The sequence below is a fragment of the Prunus mume genome, linkage group LG8, assembly GCF_029339155.1.
Source record: "Prunus mume cultivar Tortuosa linkage group LG8, ASM2933915v1, whole genome shotgun sequence".
NCBI classification, from domain to species: Eukaryota; Viridiplantae; Streptophyta; class Magnoliopsida; order Rosales; family Rosaceae; genus Prunus; species Prunus mume.
In genome coordinates, this window is record NC_142705.1 from 12,271,249 (window position 1) to 12,293,450 (window position 22,202).

Sequence of the window (22,202 nt, forward strand, 5' to 3'; positions counted from 1 at the left end):
TCGGCCCATGGAGTATTTTATTTTGCTTCCTTAACCTGATGGGATGTGCTTTCAGTTTAGCCCATGTTGTCTTGACCTTTATGTTATTTCATTTATCTTTTACCTTTTGCTTTACATTTATTTTCATGTATTCTTTTAAGTCTTCTCATGTAGTTATCTAATTGGGCTCTGGCTAGTTTTCTTTTCTTATTGTCCAATTGTGTTCTTTTAGTTTCTCTCTTTACTTGTTATTTTACTTTTTAGATTTGTTTTTATTTGTTATTTTACTTTTTGCTTGTTTTTCTTATTTTTTTGTTGTAGGCTGCAAGCTTCTAGTGCGAATCTTTTTTTTTTTTTTTTAATTGTTTCTTTTTGAGTTGTTCACTCGTGTTGTTATGTTAACTCGAACTTGTATGGGTCAATTAGTAGTATAGCAAGACAAGTACGAGATTGTACTCACGATGACTGAGAATTTCATATTGATTATGTACTTAGATTACCGAATTCTAGAAACAAGAAGTTAAATCCCACCAAAAACCATAGTTCATCATGACCAATCAACAATCAGCTCATCCTTTAGTCAACATGACTAGCAACTTAATAGGCTCACAAATTGGGCTTCCTTTAAGCAACTGATGACTTTGAGCCATCCATCTTGAAGTTCAGAATGTTATCTTTCCAACCACAAGTCATTTGGGCCAATCCAAGATCGGATGAAGATGTTAAGGCCAAAACGAATTACTAACTCAGTCTGTACGTTTTGCCACCATTTTACATCTTTTCATATCCAAAGCCACCATTGCTACCTAAAGCTCAAATAATTGAATGATAAACACAAAAGAGATTAAAAACACAAGTTTAACTTAAAAACATTCAAAATGATATGCAATTATGAACTGATCAAGGCGCGAGTCTTTTTTAAGATCACGCATTTGTTCATGTCTCTCCTACTTGGGTTTTGGATAGTATTAGCTGTTTCAGTGCTATCTTTTGTACACTCTTATGGTGCTTATTATTTTTTTAATAAAACATCTATTTCAAAAATAAAAATAAAAACAAGCCATACTTAATATATATGGCCAATCCTAGCAAATTCAAAGAAAATAATGTGCACCCATCCTTCTTAGGACTATCCCCATAATAAAATTAAATGATTGTCTACATTTTAGGTGCTCTTCCTATAGTGGTCATTCCACGCTTGAAATTGTTTAGTCGTCTAATATATGCACATGCAAAAAGACAATTCGTTGTATAAAATTGAAATGAAAATACAGATTATAGAAAAGTTAACATTTTTCATTTTAGAGGGTTTTTTTTTTTAATGCAAAATCCTTGAAAGATAACCTTAAAACTGCATAGTTCTGATAATTGAATTAAAGCCTATGACTTTCAAGCCTCTGTTCCTCATAGGAAACCAAGCCTTCTCTCTCTCATACTAAACTCACGAATGCTCAGCTCCTATGTCAAAAGCTTCTCATGTCAAGTCAAGAATTTATTTGTAAGCGACTGTTGGTTTCATTAGATGAAGAATATCAAAGTGTTTCCTAAGGCTCAACTACCCTTTCGAAACACTCTTGGGGCCTAATCCTTGAACTCGGACTCAATGGGCAATTTCATGCATGTTTCTCTTTTTCGGCAGCCCAAGCCCTATTCGTCAGGCTATTGGAATAAAAAACCCTACACACTACAACCATCAATTGAGTGATCAAATGATTTCGCATTCAAGTGATTTTTTACATGGAAGATCTTTGAAGAAATTCCTAAAAAAATATAAACGATTAAGACAATGAAAATACAATGTAGATGGACCTCACAAAGGTGTCCCTTATTTACATATATGTGGTTGCCAAACCCAAAAGAATGAAAGAGCTTTTGGAAAGTTTATATCATTGCTGATATTACTTTAAAGCAGCTTCTGGTAGATTAAATTTTTTCTAAGATGCACTTGTACTCATTTGCTGCATATCACGAACACCTTCTTCTACTCTTATACTTTTGCCGTAACGGCCCTTTGTTAGAAAGTCAAAAGCCTACCCTTTCACTTTTGCTCTTTATCCCTTTCTCCAAGTTCTTGAATTTTTATTTTACACCTAATTTACACCTTAAATTATACGCACTATAGGATCGTTTTGCAATATATATAAAATAAAAATATGGGAAATAAAATAACAAACGAGCACCGACAAAATGAACACAGATCTTTGGGGCGGGGTATGACGCGTGTTTTGATAAGTCCAGCCAAGTCCACGTCTAAATGTACGGATTCCTCCCATCTTTTTATGACTTTAAAAATAAATAACATATTGACGTGTAAATCTCTTTCTTAAACTGTATAATAATAAATTATTTTGGAAAAAGCGTAGATGGTAACAAAATCAAAGGCAATGTGTTTTTCTTCAATAATTCTGATTTAATGCGTGACAGTCATGTCCATGGTGTGGTGTTAGTTGGTTGGTCCATTATTCTCCACTATTATTTCTTAGGTGTTTACTGTGCATGGCGTCATCTTATGTGCGTGGACAGATCATGGAGATTTGTCCCATTGAAGTTATAAGCAAGCATTTGGATATGATCTTCAAACATAGTTCTTGCTTCCCAATTTTATTTTTTTCCCCCAAAATATATCTATGAATACCTCCAAATTTCTTCAAAAATTTTCACTCATTTCATACAAATGTTATCACATTCTCTACTTATTTACAACTTTCCACACTCATTTTTTTGTCAAATATTGTGTCCATAGTCATTTCATTCGAACATTTCCTGCAAATTTATTCTCCTTGCTTATTTTATGATTCACATTATTTGTAAAATGTCCCAGTCTTCGGAGGGACCAAATTGGTCACGAGTGGAAGATGAACAATGGCCTTCAAACTAATTATGTAGTCTACTCTCCCACCGCTCAAAGTAGTTGGAGAAAACCAAAATGTAGAAACATAGTTTTAATATTTATTTATTTATTATTATTATTATTACGAGTTGAATGAAATTTTTTTGTAATAACTAATAAGCGCTCACCTTTTGAAGTCAAGGAGAAACCAAAAAAGTTGTGTAGCAAACAAAGTACGGGTGATGATATTTATGTTTAACGTTAAAAGGATATTGCTTCTAAAATGAGATATTCATTCTTTTTGTAAATTACGGTTTGACAAATTTACGAAAATTCAAAAACATCAACCACAAAAATCTACACATGTGTCAAATTGTTATTGACATAAATGTAGGAATTTGAAGATAAGTATTTTTTATGTTACAATGGTTAAAATTTAAAAAGCATACTCGGAATTTAAGTGTAAAAGTTGGCAACAATGGGTTTTCTTACTAATATAAAACGAGTGACAATACAAAAGGTTCCATGATCGCCAAGCCATGCGAAGCATTATGGGATAATGCATAGGTGCCATGACTAACCCTAATTTGTTTTCCTCTCAACATACACATTCCTTTTTCAAGATCCTTTCAAGAGTTAGATAATAATATCAAATAAAAGCATCGAGATCCCTTCAAGAGTTAGAAAAAATAGAAAACATCATTATGTTCTTAGAGACTTTTCCTTCATGCATCCAAATATGATAAGACAACCCAATCGAAGGGATAACAACAAGAAAAAGGAACTGAATAAGTGAGTTTTTTTTGTTTATAATTTGTATATCTATATATTCATATTATGTATGGGTTAGTCTTAATATTCAGTATTGTGTGTGTGAATTTAATATATTATCGCATATCTTAATAAAATAGTTGCCGTTCATAATTTGGTATTTTGTTTTTTAAAGAGCATAGTTGTTGTTCCTTGATTTATCAGTAGGGTAGACAGGAGGAGTATAAATAATAAATGGCACAAATCCATTTACTAGATCCCAAAATTTCATGGAACTCATCAAACAGCCAACATTTGGCGTTGGCAGTGGCGATTACAATTTCCCCAAACCCCAAGAACGCCAACATCTGACGGTGATGCCAATCTAAAACAAAAATCCAAGCGCTGAAGCATTTATTGTCGTGTCCGCTCTGTCACCGTCGCCTAGTGGGACCCTCCAATCCAATCCAACGCGTCACATTTTACCTTTCCGCTTCCATATACGGGAAGAAAGAGACTTTTCACTCACCGTCGGGTGCCGTTAGAGAACTCTGGGGGCCCAACGCGGAAAGTGATTAATGTTTAAATTAGAATACCAGTTGGAAGTGGAGAACCGCATGCATAGCCGACTCCACTTTCAAATTTCAATCTCAAGGGTACCACAGATTTAGAAAATTACAGATTTGGCCACTTTATGGAGATTTATTTATTTATTTTTGTTTTGTTTCTCTCACCTCCCCAATTGGTCATTGGTCTTTTATGAATTATGAGTCTATGACAATCGATGTGGGCACCCCTATTGAATGGCCTGTCGGAGTGCCCCTACAAAATAATGGAGGAATGGAGCCCCAAATTAATTCACTTTTTATTTTCGGGAAATATGGCATGACATGAGAATTGAGTCACCTGTGAAAAGAACAAAGGAAAAAGGAAAAAGGAAGAAAAATAAGAAATGGAAATAGACAACTCTTATGTTTATTCAAAGCAAAGAGTCCTAGACTTGGCAATGGGTTGTGTTTGTATCTGTGAAAATTGATTCAATTTAATTTAAACGCAATTTGTTAATCTAATGTGTAAAGAGATGTAAACACGAATGGTAAGACTTCTCGAGATATTCTCATTCTTAGACAATTTATATAAAATAAATGTAACGCTAATACGCTTTACTCATATATAGAGGCGGAACCACTTTTAAGTCAAAGATGGTCCTGCCCCCTTACAATGTTTTGTAAGCTTTCACCAATCAATGTAATGTTTTGTATAATATTAACATAAATTTGTATGTTTTTTGTTAATGGCCCCCAGTAAATACATGACCCTCTCCCCCCCAATTTGAATCATGAATCTGCCATGCTCATAGAAATTTTATTGAAATTGTTTGCTAGGTTGTAATCAAGGGGGGAAATGACAAAACCACCCTTGAATAGGCCCATACATGATTTTAGAATATAATGGGGCATATATAATTCAACTACTAATGAATTTCAGCTAGACGTATTGGGAGTTCCTAATCTTGGTTTGAGGAGTCTCCTGCTATTGTTCACTTGTGAGAGGTTTCCCATTTCGGATCTCTTAAAAACTTACTCATTCTGAACCTCTTAAAAACGACAGTGAACAAAGGGAAACCTTCCTAATTTGGTATCCTCTTACTCCTAGGACTAAATTCAATATTTTTGTGTAAATACTATTTTCAGTTCGAGTTGACTGTCGAGTGCATAGTTTCTGTTGCAGACGAACAATGTCTACACTTTAATTTTTATTTTTAATAGTGTTAGCTTAGCAGATTCGTGACCCAACAATCAGGCCACAAAACATGGTAAGAAGTAGGCCGGTGTCTAATTAATTAACTTATTTTCTCTCTTTAATATTTTATTTATCCTTCTTTCCACGTGTTACAGCCTCATTGGCTCACGAACTAGTAGATCCATCCTTTTTACTCAATGTTCTTTTACCCTCCACGTGTCAGAAGTTGCTTGGAGTTAAATTAAGCGGCGTGTACTATGTGTACCCTTTTGCATGATAAGATTTGGCAGTCTAGTAAATAATCCCGGAAACCGGGGTCAAACATTATATCCCCCAGAGCTCACATGCCTTTGTCCAGCATGGTAAAACTCCGTATCCCTCCTCTGTTTCTCTCTCTCATTAGTGTTTCATCCGCTTAAGAATTCTCACACAACAAAACACTCTCTTTTTCTCTCTACCAGAAGCAGCACCATTTGTACTTTCATCTCTCTCTCTCTCTCTCCTCAACTTCCACTTTCCCCACATCTGTCTCCTCTCCTTCCACAGTCACATCCATGGCCGAGGCCACAAAGCACCACCTTCCGACCATCAATGGTGGAACTTTGCTCTCAGACCTCAAGAGCCTCTTCTCCATCCTCAAAACCAGAAGAACTGTGGCTTTTGCTTATGGGTTCATGTTTGCCTTTGTTGCCTTCACTGTTTTCTTGGCCTTCAGCCCCTCCCCAAACTCAGGTGCTCCTTGGTTCTCAAACATCTTCACAAGTTCCAGTACCAGTTCTAGTTCTAGTTCATTTTTCTCTTTCTTGTTTCCCAATGGCACTTCATCTCCACAGCAACAAAATCAAGCCGTTGCTTTTGCTCCACAAACAGAGCCCTCTAGATCTATTAGCACCGCCGCCGCACAAGCTCCCTCTGTGAATAAACAACCACCTCTTGTGAAAAACCAAACTCAACCCACAATTTTGAAACCAAATCAGACTTCAACCGCACCGCCTAAACCTCTAGTTACACCCAAGAATACGACTAGTAAGCCTGAACCAACCACCCTTGTGAAGAACCAAACTGAAAGCACCCAGAATTCTGATAAAGCCGCAGTTTTTAAGGCCAATCAGACCGCAATTGCCGCCCCGAAAACCCCGGTGGCGGCGGCGGGGAATAAAAGCTCGAATTCGGCACCGCAATCGGGTTCTCCGGAGAAGAGTGTTGCACAGAAGGGAGTGGAATCGAATTATACTGCTTCTGTGTTGAAGAAACAGAACAATGAAACAAATTCTGGTGTGTCGGTGAAGAAGGAGAAGCAGGGGAATGATGATTTGGTGAAGTCTTTGATGAATTGTGATATATTACATGGGGAATGGGTGAAGGATGATTCATACCCTCTATACAAACCCGGGTCTTGTCCTCTGATTGATGAGCAATTCAATTGCATTCTTAATGGTAGGCCTGATAAGGATTTTCAGAAATTCAAATGGAAGCCTAAGGATTGCACTCTGCCGAGGTATGTGGCCAAATTGCAGTTTTTGATTTTGAACATTGATGCTTTAATTGCCATGTTTTCTTTATGTAAAAGATGGTATTTGGATCGGCTTTTGATGTGCTGTTTTGAGATTGCGTGTGTTTTGATTGCCTGCAAAGTTCTTAGTTTTCATTGGATGAAGGGTTTTTGGGTTTTGATAGATCGAAATTCATACTGATCTGTTGTCAATTTGACAATTTTGGCATCTTTTTGTGATTGCTGACTATTCATCAGTTGTGGGTTTTGTTTTATATCTCTTTTGAAATCGATCCATGACTTAGTTTTCTGGGTTTTGATTGACTAAGACTTATCAATATTGAAATGTTTTTTTTAAAACCAGGTTGGATGGAAGTCATATGTTGGAGTTGTTGCGAGGAAAGCGCCTGGTTTTCGTTGGTGATTCGCTGAACAGGAATATGTGGGAGTCTCTGGTTTGCATCCTGAGAAACTCAGCCAAAGATAAAAGCAAGGTCTTCGAAGCAAACGGAAGAACCCATTTTCGTGGCGAAGCTTCTTACTCCTTCATATTCAAAGTAGGTTTATTCAATTGTTCAAGTTATTCTTATTGGATTGTGCAGCAACATATCCTTAATTTAGTGAAACTTGGCAGGACTATAACTGCACGGTGGAGTTCTTTGTGTCTCCCTTCTTAGTTCGAGAATGGGAAATGCCAGAAAAAGACGGATCAAAGAGAGAGACACTTCGTCTCGACTTAGTAGGGAGATCTTCTGATCTATATAAAGATGCAGATATCGTCATCTTCAACACTGGACACTGGTGGACTCATGAGAAAACCTCCAAAGGGTATGTTTATTACTATTTTGATGTTCAAAGTGGTTTCAAATTATTCTTTGGTTTGTAGTTGGGACTAAAATAGCATTCAAAATTTCAGGAAAGACTATTACCAAGAAGGTAGCCATGTTTATGGTGAACTGAATGTTCTTGAGGCATTTCGGAAAGCTTTAACTACATGGGCCAGATGGGTTGATGCCAAAATTAATCCAAGGAAAAGTATCGTCTTCTTTCGTGGTTATTCTGCTTCCCATTTCAGGTAAGCTTGAAGTAATCCAATTTAAAGTGTATGAATGTTCTATTTGATATTTCCTCCTAAATGTGTTTATACTTGAGAATATTAAATGCAGAGACACACAATAATAACGATTTGTGTTTCTCTCCCGACAGTGGTGGGCAGTGGAATTCTGGTGGCCAATGTGACAGTGAGACTCTTCCCATCTCCAACGAGACGTATTTGAGGCCATACCCCCCTAAGATGCTGGTACTGGAGAAGGTGTTGAGAAACATGAAAACCCATGTCACCTATCTCAACATCACAAGAATGACTGATTTCCGGAAGGATGGTCACCCATCAATCTACCGAAAGCAACACCTGTCCAATGCAGAGAGGAGATCCCCAAATAGCTTCCAGGATTGCAGCCATTGGTGCCTTCCTGGTGTTCCTGATGCATGGAATGAGGTTCTCTACGCCGAGCTCCTAGTAAAACTGTACCAGAATCAGCAGCAGCAACTGCAACAGCAGAAGAGAGCGTAGGTAAAAAAAATTACACAAAACCTAAAATTCCACATTCATACACTCAAATTTCGAGTCAAAATCACACTCAGCAGTATACTTTCTCTTTTTCCCTACCCTTTTTCTCAACGTTATCTATATAAAAGCAGTGAGGCAAAGATCCGAGAGGAAGAGTGCTTATGCTACAAGTTATGTGAGAAAAATAAACAAACCTATCTGTTTATATGAGGAAAGAGTGAAACGAGGGTAGGGAGGGATTTTTAGTGAAATTTTCACTTGTAAATTTCTTCTCCTCCTTTACCACATCTCGTTCTTTTAGCCCCAAATGAAAGGCTTTGAGAATTGTAAATGTCTAAATTCTAATTATTTAGTTTGTTTTATTTAATAAATCTAGTGGCTCATATTTAATCCTGCTTAATATTCTTTTATGCTTTTGTCACACCCGTACTAGCTTAAAGCTGCCGACTGTTTGCTGCTTTTGACATGTTTGGATTATATTATAATTCTAATCTAAATTATTATATATTTGATTAGGTCTTTTGTTAGGTTTAAGCTGAAGAACTTTTTACCACATGTCACATGGGATGTTTGACCATAAATCAACAATGTTTACTATAAGTCAGGCATTCAGAATTCGAGGGGTCCATGTTTGAATCTGATTAGTTAGCGGTTGACACGTCTAGTTATAGTGTAGCTACCATTGACCACCATGTACGCGGCAGTACATTGAACCAATGATTTGGGACTTATCTTTTAGTTAATGAGAAAAATTAATTTACTAATATGAAGTCTAATTAAGTTGATTAATTATGGATTAACAGAGAGGCCATGCTGCCTTAGAATCTTATTTCCGCCCGCATTTTTTAATGTTGACTTGTTTGGTGATTTGCTATTTGGAGCAATTTAATGGCCAGTTGTGGGAGGGCTTGGATAAGACTTCGTTCATCTTAATAAGCAACTCACCGTATTCGACCCTAATCAAACATAAAAGAAAGAGAAAGAGGGAGGACAGAGGAGAATGGAATTGGGTTGGAAGTATTCAAGTATGCAAGAGTCACAAAGAAGAATAGAGAAAGAGAAATCTGATAATCAAGCCCATTATTTTGCAATACCCTTTACTGTTGTAGACTTCAATGGTTCGATCATTTTATCTCCAGATTCACTGATCTATTAATTCGGAAGGCTACTTTTCTCCTTATTGGCTGATTATGATTGCTAATGAATTCAAGCAATATAATTATTGATATTTAAAAGGGGGGAGAATTCCAGTGATACTAAGGAGTAATCTTGGTCTTTTTTGGGGGGTCACAGAAGAACCAAAAAGAAGCAAAGGAAAGTGTGATTTCTTGGCCTCTTTGATCTTCGTCTTGGGCTCACCCCATATTCTTTTCTTGGATCTCGGGTATAAGGGTAAATGGTCTCTTGTTGTTTCCCGTCTTTTCTCTATGTATTTTGATTTGGGTCATTCGGTTTTTCCAAAGATTATAAGGAATTTGTCAATTTCTTAGCCTATTATGAACTAGGTCTATTTCATTTGTTGAATTAACTACTTAGGATTGATATTAGGGTATTGTGTGATAGAGTGTATTAGGGTGTATGAGTATTTTTGATAGTTAAATAAGGTGTACTTAGTTAATTTTACATTTTGATTAAAATATTAGGGTGTACTCAGTTAATTTTAGAGTTCGTTTAATAGTAATCTTTGCCAAAATGCCATGGAAATTTGAACGTGAGACCACTAATTTGCAAGTTAGGGGTTTTTTTTTTTTTTTTCACTAAGCTATATCTCATTGGTTACCTCTCGTGGGCGTCACTTTGGTTTGTATTTGGCTTCTTGGTTTTTGGAATTTTCATTTTTAATAGGTGCTGGGCTTTGTTCCTCCTCCTCCTTTGTTATTAATTTTGGTCAAATTTTGTGGCTCTGCTTGTGCTCCTTTAAGGGCTCTGTTTAATGTGGCCCAGCTTTTAGTTGGACATCATTGTTGGGCTTTGTATTTCTTGTTTTTTGTTCTAATGTGTCTCATTCAATCCAAAAGAAAAAGTAAATTGATGATACATAGAAAGAGACTTCTTGATGTTGTCCATCAAAGTGCTTTTTTAAGGCTAAATTGCACAAATCATTCATGTGTTTTGGGTCATAGATCAATGTTTACTCATGTGATGAAAAAAAGTCTTGTTTTGATCTCTTTACAAAATTCACTAATTATTTGACAATTTTTTTTTGTCGCCACCGTAAATTAGTAAATTAAATTGTCTAATTCATTAATTATTCGACGATACTTTTTTTGTCGCCACCATAAATTAGTAAATTAAATTGTCTAATAAAGGCGCTATAATATTTGGCAAGGCAGAATAGGAACCATGACCAAATTTATTTGGGGCTCGCGCATGATGTAAAAGTCCAAAATCACATGTCCTACACAATTAAAGGCGTACCAAACCTATAACAATCAAAACAATATAACCCGTTAAATGATCAATTCTCATACAAGAGTTATGCTTCAAATCACACGGGAAACTACTTACCGACACAAGTGTTGTAGGATCAAACAATGATTGGTCCACATCATTACTATTATGAGAGGCCATGGTTGAGTCTCAGAAAGCTTTGTTTTCCTTCTTTATCCGGGCATTATCAACTATCAACATGTAACGGTCACCTGTAAAACTAGTTGTAATAAGAGGGCTGCTTGATTTGTAGGGCGTCCCATCAGGATAGTGGAACAAGTTGATATGATTTCCATGTTGAAAAGATTTCATAGTCAATTTGGTTTGATGGTGGTTGTGAAAATTCAATTCACGTACTGTACTGTGAAAATAAACTAAGGCAATCCATGTGTATAATAGAAACCCTACCTAACAATGGAGACATCCTTAATCCCCAAGTTATTATTTGGTACGAATTAGCTAGGATGCCTTGATTGAAGATCTCCACCACCCACAAAGATCTCATCCTAAGCACTTTGGCACTCGATGTCTCACATTGAGAAATTTACATATTTTGTAATGATTTAAGAGTTCCCGAGCACTTTTGTATTGCATGCCAGCTTTTAAGGGTAAGTTTGATCTATAAGCCATACTATTGGGACATAACTCCCCGGAAAGGCCAATCATCATTCCTTTACAAGTCAATTTTTAGAGCAAGCTCTACTAGCGGGCTCTTACAGTATGAGTAAGAGAAGTTCCACACGTCCTCGAGTGTAGTGCGAGAAGAACTTGCTCAACCACCGGGTTGCATTACCAAAGCCAATCCAAAATAGATTTGTAGCAATACCCGAGCACACAACCACAATCTTTTCTTGATCCCAGCAGAATTGAGATAAAGAGGAGTTGCAACCAAAGAAAAAATCACTGAGAATTGTCCGATTTCCACTTGAATTTCCATTGAATCACCCATGCTACCCAAAATCCTCCTAACCCTCTTTTATTTGTGTAAAAAAGAACCCATTTTTGTATCCGTGAGAGGGCCATTACATAACTTTTTAAAACAAAAATTCCATGAAAATGTTCTTAAATTTATAAAGAGCTACATGAAGAGCCATGATTAGGAGAAACACTTATGTGCAACAGGGATAGCTATTTTGCTCTTTCCGGTTACTACAGCATGTCACACGTGATAACTTTTCCATGTGGCAATCGGTGAGTTAAGGATGACAATCGGTGATTGATTTAATTGATGTGGCATATGATATGAACATACCACATTACGTGATATAGAAATATGGGATAAAAATATAGTAAATGTAGCATTACTCTTATTTAAAATGGTGGGCGTAAATGAGGAAATAAGTTAAAAGATTAAGCAGGTAAAAAATTGGATTCTCTTGTATTGTAACGAAAGTTTAGGCGTTAACCCCACACCACATGCCCTAGACCATCATATCAATTATCATCCTTGCTAAATACAATAATAGATGGGCTTTGCTGACCACATAATTTATGGTAGCAGAGCTATCTACTGGTTTTGGTCCAATCATATCAATTTCAAGTCACCAATCCAACAGCTCTTGAACAAAAATTTCAGACATAATATGTTTTCCATGTTTTCGTTGCTTTTCATGCATTATTGTTGTTGCACATCTTGTTTGGTCAATTTCAGCTGCTTTCGGCTTTCTTTCTACCAAAGATATTTTTCTTCAAGTTATTTCAGCTGCTTTCTGATTTATTTCTCCAAGTCGTATGCCTAACTTTCCTCCTTTAATTCTTCAATCAGGTCTCTTGCATTTTTACAGCTAGAGCTATAGCCTCACCTGTATATTTTATTCACCTAACAGGACTTATATTCTCGACCTTTCCAACAGTCCATGGCATGTTCCAAAAGTTTGTCTTAGATATCATGCCATCAAGCTCCATAATATGTTCCTTCATTAAGGCCCCGATTTGAGGCTTCTCTCCGATGACTTAGCAATGCCAAGGTGTTAATTAATATAATCATGAGTGTTATAACTATCAAATAGAATGTCCATTTACCATTTTTACACATTTGCTTAATCTTGGCGGTGAGTGCGGACGTGCATACCACAAGTTTTGAAATTTCAACTTTCAAAATATGAGCCAAAAATATATATCAAATTTACGCATTAAGCATTGTGCTCTATCCATGCACTCTCACCCACAAGTGAAGTTGTGCACCAAAAGAGCAAAAGAGCCTTCTTAGCCCTTTCTAAATTAAACGAACTATGCCTAAGACATGATTCCATCAACATCAAGTTGACAATGCTGCCAAGAGATTTGGTAATTATAGAGAAGAGATGTACGTGCTTATTAATTAATGATGAGATGAATAAACAAATGGATGACACAAAAACTTAATCCTGAAGAAAAGAAATCCCTTTAAACAAATTGTAGAAGTTACGGCTGAAATTGGTGTCTGTCAAAATGGTTGAGTCAACGTCGTTCATTAAAACAAGTTCCTTGAGTACCATGGCATCTAATAATGACAGCACGAAGCATAGGACGACATTGAATTGACTAGCTGAATTAAACCATCCTCATAACCTGACTGTTTAAGAATCTCAAGTTCATGTTATCTTATTAACATAAGGTTTTCAATTTGAATTCTCCCAAGTGATTTGTTTACTATATATAACATGTTCGGTTGTCCAAAATTATTATAAACTCAACTTCAATAATTATATAATAATGAAATATTTTGGTGTTTGTCACTCTGATATAGAGTAGAAAATATTCTCTTGTCACACTGACGAATGTGTAGTCCAAATTCAAGCACCGAGAATATTTAAGAATTTGCTAAGTAACATTAAGGCTGGCACTAAAACATTGCTTATGGTAAGGAAATCCATTGTTATTTATTGATCTCATGTAAGAAATCATTGGGAAAACGTGCATCCATAAATGTACCATATATGTGAAAATTGACCGATCATCATAAAAGCTAGCAAAAAATACACCAGACAGTAAATATATTGAATTCTCTGTGAAAACGAACAAGAATCCAGAAAAAACAACAAAGAAAAAAACACAAATAAAGGTTTCTTCTAGCAAAATCGTTTCTACTTTTCTCATCAATAAACAAATATATCATCACCCTTTTCAGTCTCTGGCTTCCAACACTTACAAGAAAGAAAGAAACCAGAGACAAATGATTGGGAAAACCAAAACTAAAAATAGTAAAATTAACTAAAATTAAATTTAAAAAACCCAGCTCCAAGCCAAAAATATGTACAAAAGGAATGGAGAACAAGATATTCAGATTCTATATTGACATCTCATGCAGCAGCTCCTTTGCTGGCTTGAACCTGATGCTGCATGTGGACTTGGGCTTGAGCAAAAGGATGATGTAACCTTGGCTTGGTTAGAGCAGACTTTAAACTGTTGCTGTTGCTGTTGTTGTTGTTGTTGTTGGTTGTGTTGGCTGCGGCTGTGGTGACCACTCGCTCACATGAGGGGCACATGGTGAGGGTTGTGGCAGGAAGCTGCATGTAGAAAGGTTGAGAAGTTTTTAAGGCTCTTAATTCTTGCAGCTCTTTTTGTAACCTTCTGTTCTCTTCTGTCAGTGTTTCGCAGCATCTCTTTAAGTACTCGCAATCTACCTCTGTCTGCTTCAATTTAGTCCTGTAAAAAATTCATCATTTTTCCCATGAACAAATTAGTAAAAAAGAACACATGATTTAAGACGGACAACATATGGTTTATGAGTGATTACAAACTCGGGTTTCGAATAAATTTCTTTTTGTTATAAAGGAAGGGGATTCGAACTTGATCTCGGATTACGAGTGATTACACATATTTGGAGTTGTACTATAATTTTATGTGCTCCTTTCGATCTAGGAAATAGGATTTACACATTTTTTGGTTAAAAAAGGATTAGATATATTGGGTTTGTTTCCTATTAAGGAATTGTTGGGTTTTATTTGTTACCAAAAATAAATTAATGTAAAATAAAATCACATCAAGGGAAGAAAAGGAAAAAAAAAAGTATCACACCTTGCTCTTCGATTCTGAAACCACACTTCCACTTGGCGTGGACGAAGATTCAACTGTTTAGCCAGAGCAAGTTTTTGTTTCTGCAAATAAATTTCAAAACCTAATTAATAAATAAACTCAATATACAAGACTCTAAATAAATAAATAAATTTCTAAAATTTCTATGTAGCTTTTTTGGACTTACTGGATTGAGAGTGCTGTGCTCTTTGAAGCTCTCTTCAAGAAAAGCCGATTGGTCTTTAGAGAGCCTGAGTTTCTTCCGAGTCGACCCGTTGTCCTCGTCATCACTCGCTCTGGAACTCGCTCTGTCAGTTTCAAGCTCCAAATCTCTCTTGCTCGATCTTCCTCCATTTCCAACTCCAAAGTCCATCTGAAACGATGAAACTGTACTGTTTGGAGATGACAGAGGCGCCGCCGCATCTTCTGCCTCCTCCGCCGCGGCTACCATCCCCGGCATCCGGTTCACATCCAACCCTCTTCCCGGTCCGTCTGATGAACCGGCCGGTTCAGACACTGCCACTGACAAAGTCCAAAAGCAACCCAATATGAGAAAATAATCAAAACCCATTGAAGCCCGCAAGTTACAAAAACTTGGGTCATGTTTGGTTTCCAAGAAAATTTACCCCACAAAGAAAAAGAAACTGAAATTTGGTCAAGTGGGTTTTATTTGGAAATACAAAGTTCAGATATTTTCTTTTTTATTTTGTTGGTTTCTCAGCAACCAAACAAACACAACATATTACATATATAAGGAAATAAAAAGAGAGAAGAAAATAAGCTCTGGGGAAGTGGCTATTACGATTATCAGTGAGCCAGGGGAAGCGAAGCTGTGAAGAAGCATGGCTTCGAGGAACTGGGGCAGAAGGCAAGAGATTAAGCTGAACAGGTGGATCTGATGAAACCCTTCTTCTTCTTCTCTCATCTTGATCATGGCCTCCTTCATGGGTACTCTCTCTACTCTCATCTGATCTTGCACTGAAAGCACCTCCCAAGCCCATGCAAAACCCTAGATCTTTGCTACCCATCTTTGGGGCTTTGTCAAGGAACAGAAATGGCTTTGAAGCATCACCCAAACTCAGAGCCAGCTCCATATTTTTGGGGATGTTTTTTTGTTGTTGTTGAACAATACTTGGTGGAAAGGAAGGAGATGAGGAGTTTAAAAAGAAGCCAAAGTGAACAAGTACTATACCAATAGTCTTATGAGAAGATTATGTCTATCCAATCTTTTTAATGTGAAAACACAGAGGTCGACAACGCCCTCCTACTTCTCCCCCCTTTTTATTTCTATTTTTTTTGCTTTGTGAAAAGAGTAAGATTGACCGACAAACCCAGGTTGACAAACGCACGTGAATATATTTAATTATACAACGGTTCATACACGAGACTTAGAGAGAAGAAAAGAGAGGGGTCGGACCAAAAATATGAGACACATTTTTATCCTTTCTAGTCAAAATATTATGAGCGCATGCATGTTTGTTGCACTGCATCACATGTAGACAGTGATTTTTCTCAAATTAAATATTATATAAGTTCATCTGATATTATGCGTTACGAACATACCTTACGAGTACAACTGCAGTCTACGGGAGACTAAATTGAAATTAAACTTTAAATTCATGTTTCTTATTTTAACTCGCTCTATTATATTGACAATCTATTAACATAACATGGTAATGAATATATATTATATTATATTGTCATGCTAACTTCAAATTGAAAAATCGTATCTGAAAATTGTATTTTAGTCAGTAAGACAAGCAATTGTTTGGGAATAATACACTTCCAAATAAACAACTATAAATTGAGGGTGGGAAGAAAAGATGTGGTTGTCAAGACTTTAAGAATTGAAATCAAATTGACTTTTCTGCATTTTTTTAAAAAAAAGAAAAAGAAAGGAAAAAGGTACAGATATATACATATATTTGGTAGAAGAAGGCAACAGAATGTTTTATCCAAAAATATAAATTATTAGCAAAATATATGTTGCTTACAAGTAGCTTTGTTTACATACGTGATTATTGTTCCCCCCACACAGACTAAATTATTGTTTCCTCACCAAACAAGGGCCACGATTATCATGACATTAATAAACGAAAACAATCAATTAAATTATAACATAATTATAATAAATAATTAACTTAATGAAGGGCTGGGATGATGGGGGCCTGTGGTTTTTGGTGTTTTATTTATTTATAATGATTATCATGATTGATGATCAGCATCATGATGATGGTAAGATGAGGGAATGATGTATGTGTTCTTACCAAACACAATAACACATACAAAATGATATGGGTTGGGCATGCACTGTTGGGGTTTTGTTTTTATTCAAATGATAGCCAATTAAGCTTCAAGCTTTTGCAGTTTCCAAGTTTTCCTTATCATCAGTGACGCAATTTGAAATGAAATGACTCTGATGGCTTTTGGACCGCTGACTCACCAACCAGACCTTTCAGACCAGTGTAACTTTACCAACTTTCTACACCTATCATCTACCAATTGGCTACTCTTTCTCAGCAGCCCAAGCAATGCCTAGTACGATATGGGTGCACATAGCAGAACATTGGGAAATAATGAATTTTTCTTCTGTCGATGGGAAGGAGGGATTAGTCAAATGGATGATTCGTCATATATCGAACGTGAATTTGTAAGGAGTTGAGCTTTTTTCTTTTCTTTTTTTACCTGTTAATTTTGAGGTGAATGCTCAACTCTTTTTATTGTGTCAGAAAAAATTATACCCGTTTCAAATGCAACCTCAACTTCCTTTGTATTAAAACGGTGAATCCGAATTAATAATAAGAAATAAATAATTTATGGTAGCGAAAATAAAAGAGTCTAGAAGTTCACAATTCATTATTAAATATAATATTTTTGTATAAATGGGTAGTTCAAATTGTATATGTAATGTAATGATACAATGTTTGACAATTATAAATGTGTCTAATTGAGGCAGACAAAGTGATCATCTTTTACCATTCCAAGAGAAGTCCTTTTTCATTAATTGCTTTTCCGTATAGTTTATGGGGGCAAGCTGCTTTTGTGTCTTTTAAGCAGCTTGGCATTGGCATTGGCATAGGCATTGGCATTGGTGGTGGTAGCTATAGCCATCAAACGTTGAAACTACCCATAAAAAGCCAGGGAAAAAGAGTATCCAATGGTCTCCATATACTAGCTGCTATAGCCGACTAGGCTTTAAATGCGTTTATTTTATATTTTATTTTTATAGATTAGGGTTTGTTTGGATATTTTTTATGTTTTCAATTATTTGTGATGTTTTTGTGGTCCCACGCGCGTGGGTTAGCTTTTTAAACAAGTCGTAATTAAAATACACATCCAGAGGATGTGACCAGGTCAGATATGTCATGCTTTTGGGATCATTGCAATAATTGAAGTCATGCAGGCTTTAATGATAAGTTTGAGAGAGAGAGAGAGAGAGAGAGAGAGAGATGTGAATTATTGGGTGGGACAAGAAAGTATGAGACTCTATGGAAAAGCCACACGAACAACCAAACCCTACATTCCGTAATCACCAATTTGACAATTTCACAATGATAAGGTTTTCAGATAATCGTAGTGATTAGGTCAAGGGCCACCAATTGGGTATCTGCCACGTGTAAACATTCGCTTAATAATCAATCATAGAAAAACATGCCACCTTTTTTATCACGAGACTTGTTCCTTTATAATGTTCCGTGTGTTGTTTGGGAGATTTAATATGAGAAAACTGAAGGCAATTAGTACACCTGTTTGTAAAATAATGTATTCAAACTTTCAGATGTCTCGTATACACGCACGAGTCCATATACGTGTATTTTCAGAGAAATTTATGAGTGCGACGGTCCAAAAAGGATCTGCACGTTTAGTTGGCTAATCTTCCGTAATTGCGAAACAAATTCCGTTTACAAGACTTATTTTCAATGACTTTGTTGGGGGAAGAAAGAAGACACCGTGAAGCTACAATTTAAAATTGGTGATTATTTCATAGTATGAGAAGCATATTCTGGATTTGACTCTGGTTGAGCATGATTTTATGCACAAAATCAGAACATGGATGTTATTGCAGTAACCTATGAATTAAATATGATGGCAAATAATGATGACCACATTCAAGGGGAAGAAATTTGGTAAAAGCTATAATTGGATTTTCTAGAAGGACGTTGGTTGAAAGCCTAATTTGTTAGTTGCTTGCTTGCTGCCGCCAGTGGACCTTTCACTTGTATTCGTCAAACCAATAGGGAGATTTCCCCAAGTGATATTAGGTGATTGGTCACTTTTAATATCGAAAGCAAATCATCTTATGCATAGATTCTGCAAATCTTTCAAGTGTTTGGAACAAAGGTGCGTAATTTCGGGGTTGACTCTCCATTTGCTCCTACTTGGATCTATTATATATTCTTAGTTGCTTAGTCAGAGGAAGGAAAAACCCTACGGTTTCTTGACTAAATGGTAATGGTATTCAAGGATTGAGTTCAAACCCAAGAATCGGGATGGATTTCTTGATTGTGATCTTGGAATTCAAACACTGATTCAATATAGAAATAATTTGGGAAGCGACCAAATAAATTTATGTTTTTTGAGTCACGAAAACATTCATAGTCAAAGTAAGATTTTGATTGTTTACTTCCCGGTCATGCAAGGCGTGCAATTGCCATTTGCTTGTCTCTTGCATAATTGCATTCTCACTTTGAATATCATTTATGTCATGTATCATGCATACGTATATTGGAGTGCCCTTGCAAAACAAATTTGACATAACTAAGATTTTGGGTAACCTCTTGTCTCTCCCTATCTACAAGGGTTTGAGTAGTCCTCCATAATCAAGAAATTTCACATGCAGCCTCCCACAAATGAGTGGACACATGTGAGACCCATATATTAGTAGTTACCCAATTTGTGAGAGGCTGCTACTAAGTTTGGTCTTAAAGACGTCTATTAGGTTGTAAGATGATTTAATGAATCTATCCTCAATTTCGGAGTACCTAAGCCCGCATTCACTTAATCATAGACGTCCATATTCTCGAACCACAACCATCCAATTTGTTTACAAATCACATGCCAACTCTAATCACTTAGGTTCAGTCCACACGATAAGGACAAAGCACAATGCACGCATTCAAGTGTGAGATTTTATGCAATTTAGGAAAGTTTCCCACTAGTTCACTTAACAATAGATAATTACTTATCAGATGTAGGGGCAATTTTATTATATTCACACAACTCCTAACATATCTGACGTTCTAAAAATTTGAATATAAGAAAATCTATGAACTCAACGTTATGTGTTAAATTTTTTACAAATCTATATATTGAAATTATATGTATTATACATAGAATCGTCCTTGATAACATATATATATATATATATATACACAGTCCTCTTCTATTGAGGGATTCCTTAAATAATTTTATTTGAGGGACGCCTTTTAGGGTACTCTACAATTTTTTTCTAATGATCTAAACCATCTATTTTTCAGGTCTTCATTCATAGATCATCATTACAAAAAATTAGACAAATCGGAAACCGTTTCGACATCCAATTGTGTCCTACAAAATCAATGAACACGGTGCTTCAAGAAAGTACTAAAATTTCAATAACTCAATTGAATGGTCAAATAATATCGGATTCAAGTGATTTTTTGTAGAGATGATCTTTGAATGAGTATCTACAAAATAGAAGGTATGGATTAGTGAAATACAATCCGGAGTAGGTCCTACAAGGGTATCCCTCAAATAAGCTTATTTGAGGATCCTTAATGGAAGTTCTCTGTATATATATATATTCAAAATTTACTTTAAAACTCAATGGAAAATAGGCCTCGTTACTAAAATTAAAGACATGAAAGACAGAGACGGTCAATAGGACACACAAAGCCAAGTTCATGTGAGTACGTACGAACTACTGAACATGCATGTGTCATGTATGACAGTATAAGTAGATGTAAATGCAGTAAGGAATGTGAGTTATGGTGATGGAGGAAGGGATGGGTAGGTCAAACAAGTCATGTGACTACCGCGTGAGGTGGGGATTAATGATGGGAGATTGGGTCAGACTCAGTGGAATGACGTGAGGAGAGAGAGAGAGAAAGAGAGATTGATTAGGGTTAGGTTTATGGGTTATGGGCGCGAGGCAGATGATGGGAGAAGAGAAGAAGAGAAAGAAGAGAGAGAGAGAGAGAGGGCCAATGATCAATAATGATGGCGGTGGAGGGATTTAAAGTGGGACACAGTGCAGAGTCCAAAGGAGACAATATATACAGCAGCAATCATTTGTACGTCGGATCTTAATAGGCTTTCTATTTGATTTTTGAATTTTTATTTTTATTTTTATCTTGCATTGTCGTTTTTAGTTATATTATTACTTTTAATTACCAGCCCTTCTCCCTCCATCATTGTTTCTGTGGTCCCTTAACACAACCAACAATGTGACTTTTTTTGTTGATCAAATCCAAAAATGTGACTGGAAATTTGTAATATTATTGGTTCCTACTTGTTTGGTGTATCTGACCAAAAAAAAAAAAAAAACTTACTTGATGTATACATACATATAGCTTAGAATTATCGACCTTAAAAATCAAATCTCCCTAACCCTACTTCGAAAGATTTTCGGATTCGTCACTCCTGTAATTAGAGATAAAACACTCTTGCCTGTTGAATTTCAGCCAACACTGCCAAAATAAACTAAGTTACTTGCTTAACCTTTTTTTGTGGCAATATTCTAATTAATGAAATGTTTTCTAATATTGCAATCAGGAATGTTAATTATCAAAGAAACCTTTTAAAAGATAAAATCATAAATACTGGGCAAAAAAATAGAGGCTATAAGGCCATAAGAATTAAAAAAGATACAGGCTACACAGATGCTACAAACCGAGTTGAAAGACAAAATCTGATGGAAGATACTTGTGTAGTGGATCTTTTGAGGACCTGCAAAGATTTAGATCGCGTAGGAAAAGGCAAGAGGCTAGAAGTAGGTTGAGCCTTTGAGGCCCCCCCTCCCCAGTTAAAAATGGCACCAAACCCAGTAAAATATTTATGTAAAAAGTTTCAACCGTAGGGGATAGGGAATGGATATATAGGGTTATTTTGTCAAGGAGGGCAAGTGTCAATTTTTTGTAATGATGGCTTCTCTGAAGGCTTTGTCAGCCCTCTGAATGTAGTGTACGTGGAGAGTCACATACTTCGTCCCTTTTGATGCAAGTCGTCAGTCCCACGTCCCCTTCTCCTAAGACCTCCCCTCCCCCAGGGTCCCCCTCTTTAATTTTCTCTCTTTTCAAAAATTAATTTTTTTTTAAAAAAAACCTACTAGTTTCACAGTTTTATTTGAATCCAAACTCATTTGATATCCCTTTTTACCACTAGATTTTCCAAGCTGGTTGTAATTGGATCATAGATGAACAAATAGTTGTTTG

The 22,202-nt window shown here is 36.1% G+C and overlaps 2 protein-coding genes across 2 annotated transcripts; one reads left to right on the plus strand and one right to left on the minus strand.

Moving 5' to 3' along the window:
• The first annotated feature begins 5,658 nt into the window (after positions 1-5,658).
• LOC103339402 (trichome birefringence-like protein (DUF828)) lies at positions 5,659-8,764 on the plus strand. Its single transcript, XM_008242689.2, has 5 exons — positions 5,659-6,800; positions 7,159-7,351; positions 7,429-7,622; positions 7,711-7,869; positions 8,001-8,764. Exons 1-5 carry the CDS (start codon positions 5,857-5,859, stop codon positions 8,365-8,367), a joined length of 1,857 nt encoding a protein of 618 aa, XP_008240911.2. The 5' UTR covers positions 5,659-5,856; the 3' UTR covers positions 8,368-8,764.
• A 4,988-nt stretch (positions 8,765-13,752) lies between these two features.
• On the minus strand, positions 13,753-16,046 carry HAT14 (homeobox leucine zipper protein). The gene is made up of 4 exons (XM_008242690.3): positions 15,593-16,046; positions 14,978-15,312; positions 14,794-14,873; positions 13,753-14,421 (listed from the first exon to the last, which is right to left on the minus strand). Exons 1-4 carry the CDS (start codon positions 15,882-15,884, stop codon positions 14,076-14,078), a joined length of 1,053 nt encoding a protein of 350 aa, XP_008240912.2. The 5' UTR covers positions 15,885-16,046; the 3' UTR covers positions 13,753-14,075.
• Positions 16,047-22,202: the final 6,156 nt, after the last annotated feature.

Bases quoted from the DNA above. Each gene is read 5' to 3' on its own strand.
- LOC103339402 (XM_008242689.2), top strand. From the start codon at position 5,857: ATGGCCGAGGCCACAAAGCACCACCTTCCGACCATCAATGGTGGAACT. The intron at 7,352-7,428 runs GTAGGTTTATTC...GAAACTTGGCAG, and splicing joins CTTACTCCTTCATATTCAAA to GACTATAACTGCACGGTGGA. The intron at 7,870-8,000 runs GTAAGCTTGAAG...CTCTCCCGACAG, and splicing joins TATTCTGCTTCCCATTTCAG to TGGTGGGCAGTGGAATTCTG.
- HAT14 (XM_008242690.3), bottom strand. From the start codon at position 15,884: ATGGAGCTGGCTCTGAGTTTGGGTGATGCTTCAAAGCCATTTCTGTTC. The intron at 14,874-14,977 runs GTAAGTCCAAAA...ATTTATTTGCAG, and splicing joins AGCACAGCACTCTCAATCCA to AAACAAAAACTTGCTCTGGC. The intron at 14,422-14,793 runs GTGTGATACTTT...AATTTTTTACAG, and splicing joins TTTCAGAATCGAAGAGCAAG to GACTAAATTGAAGCAGACAG.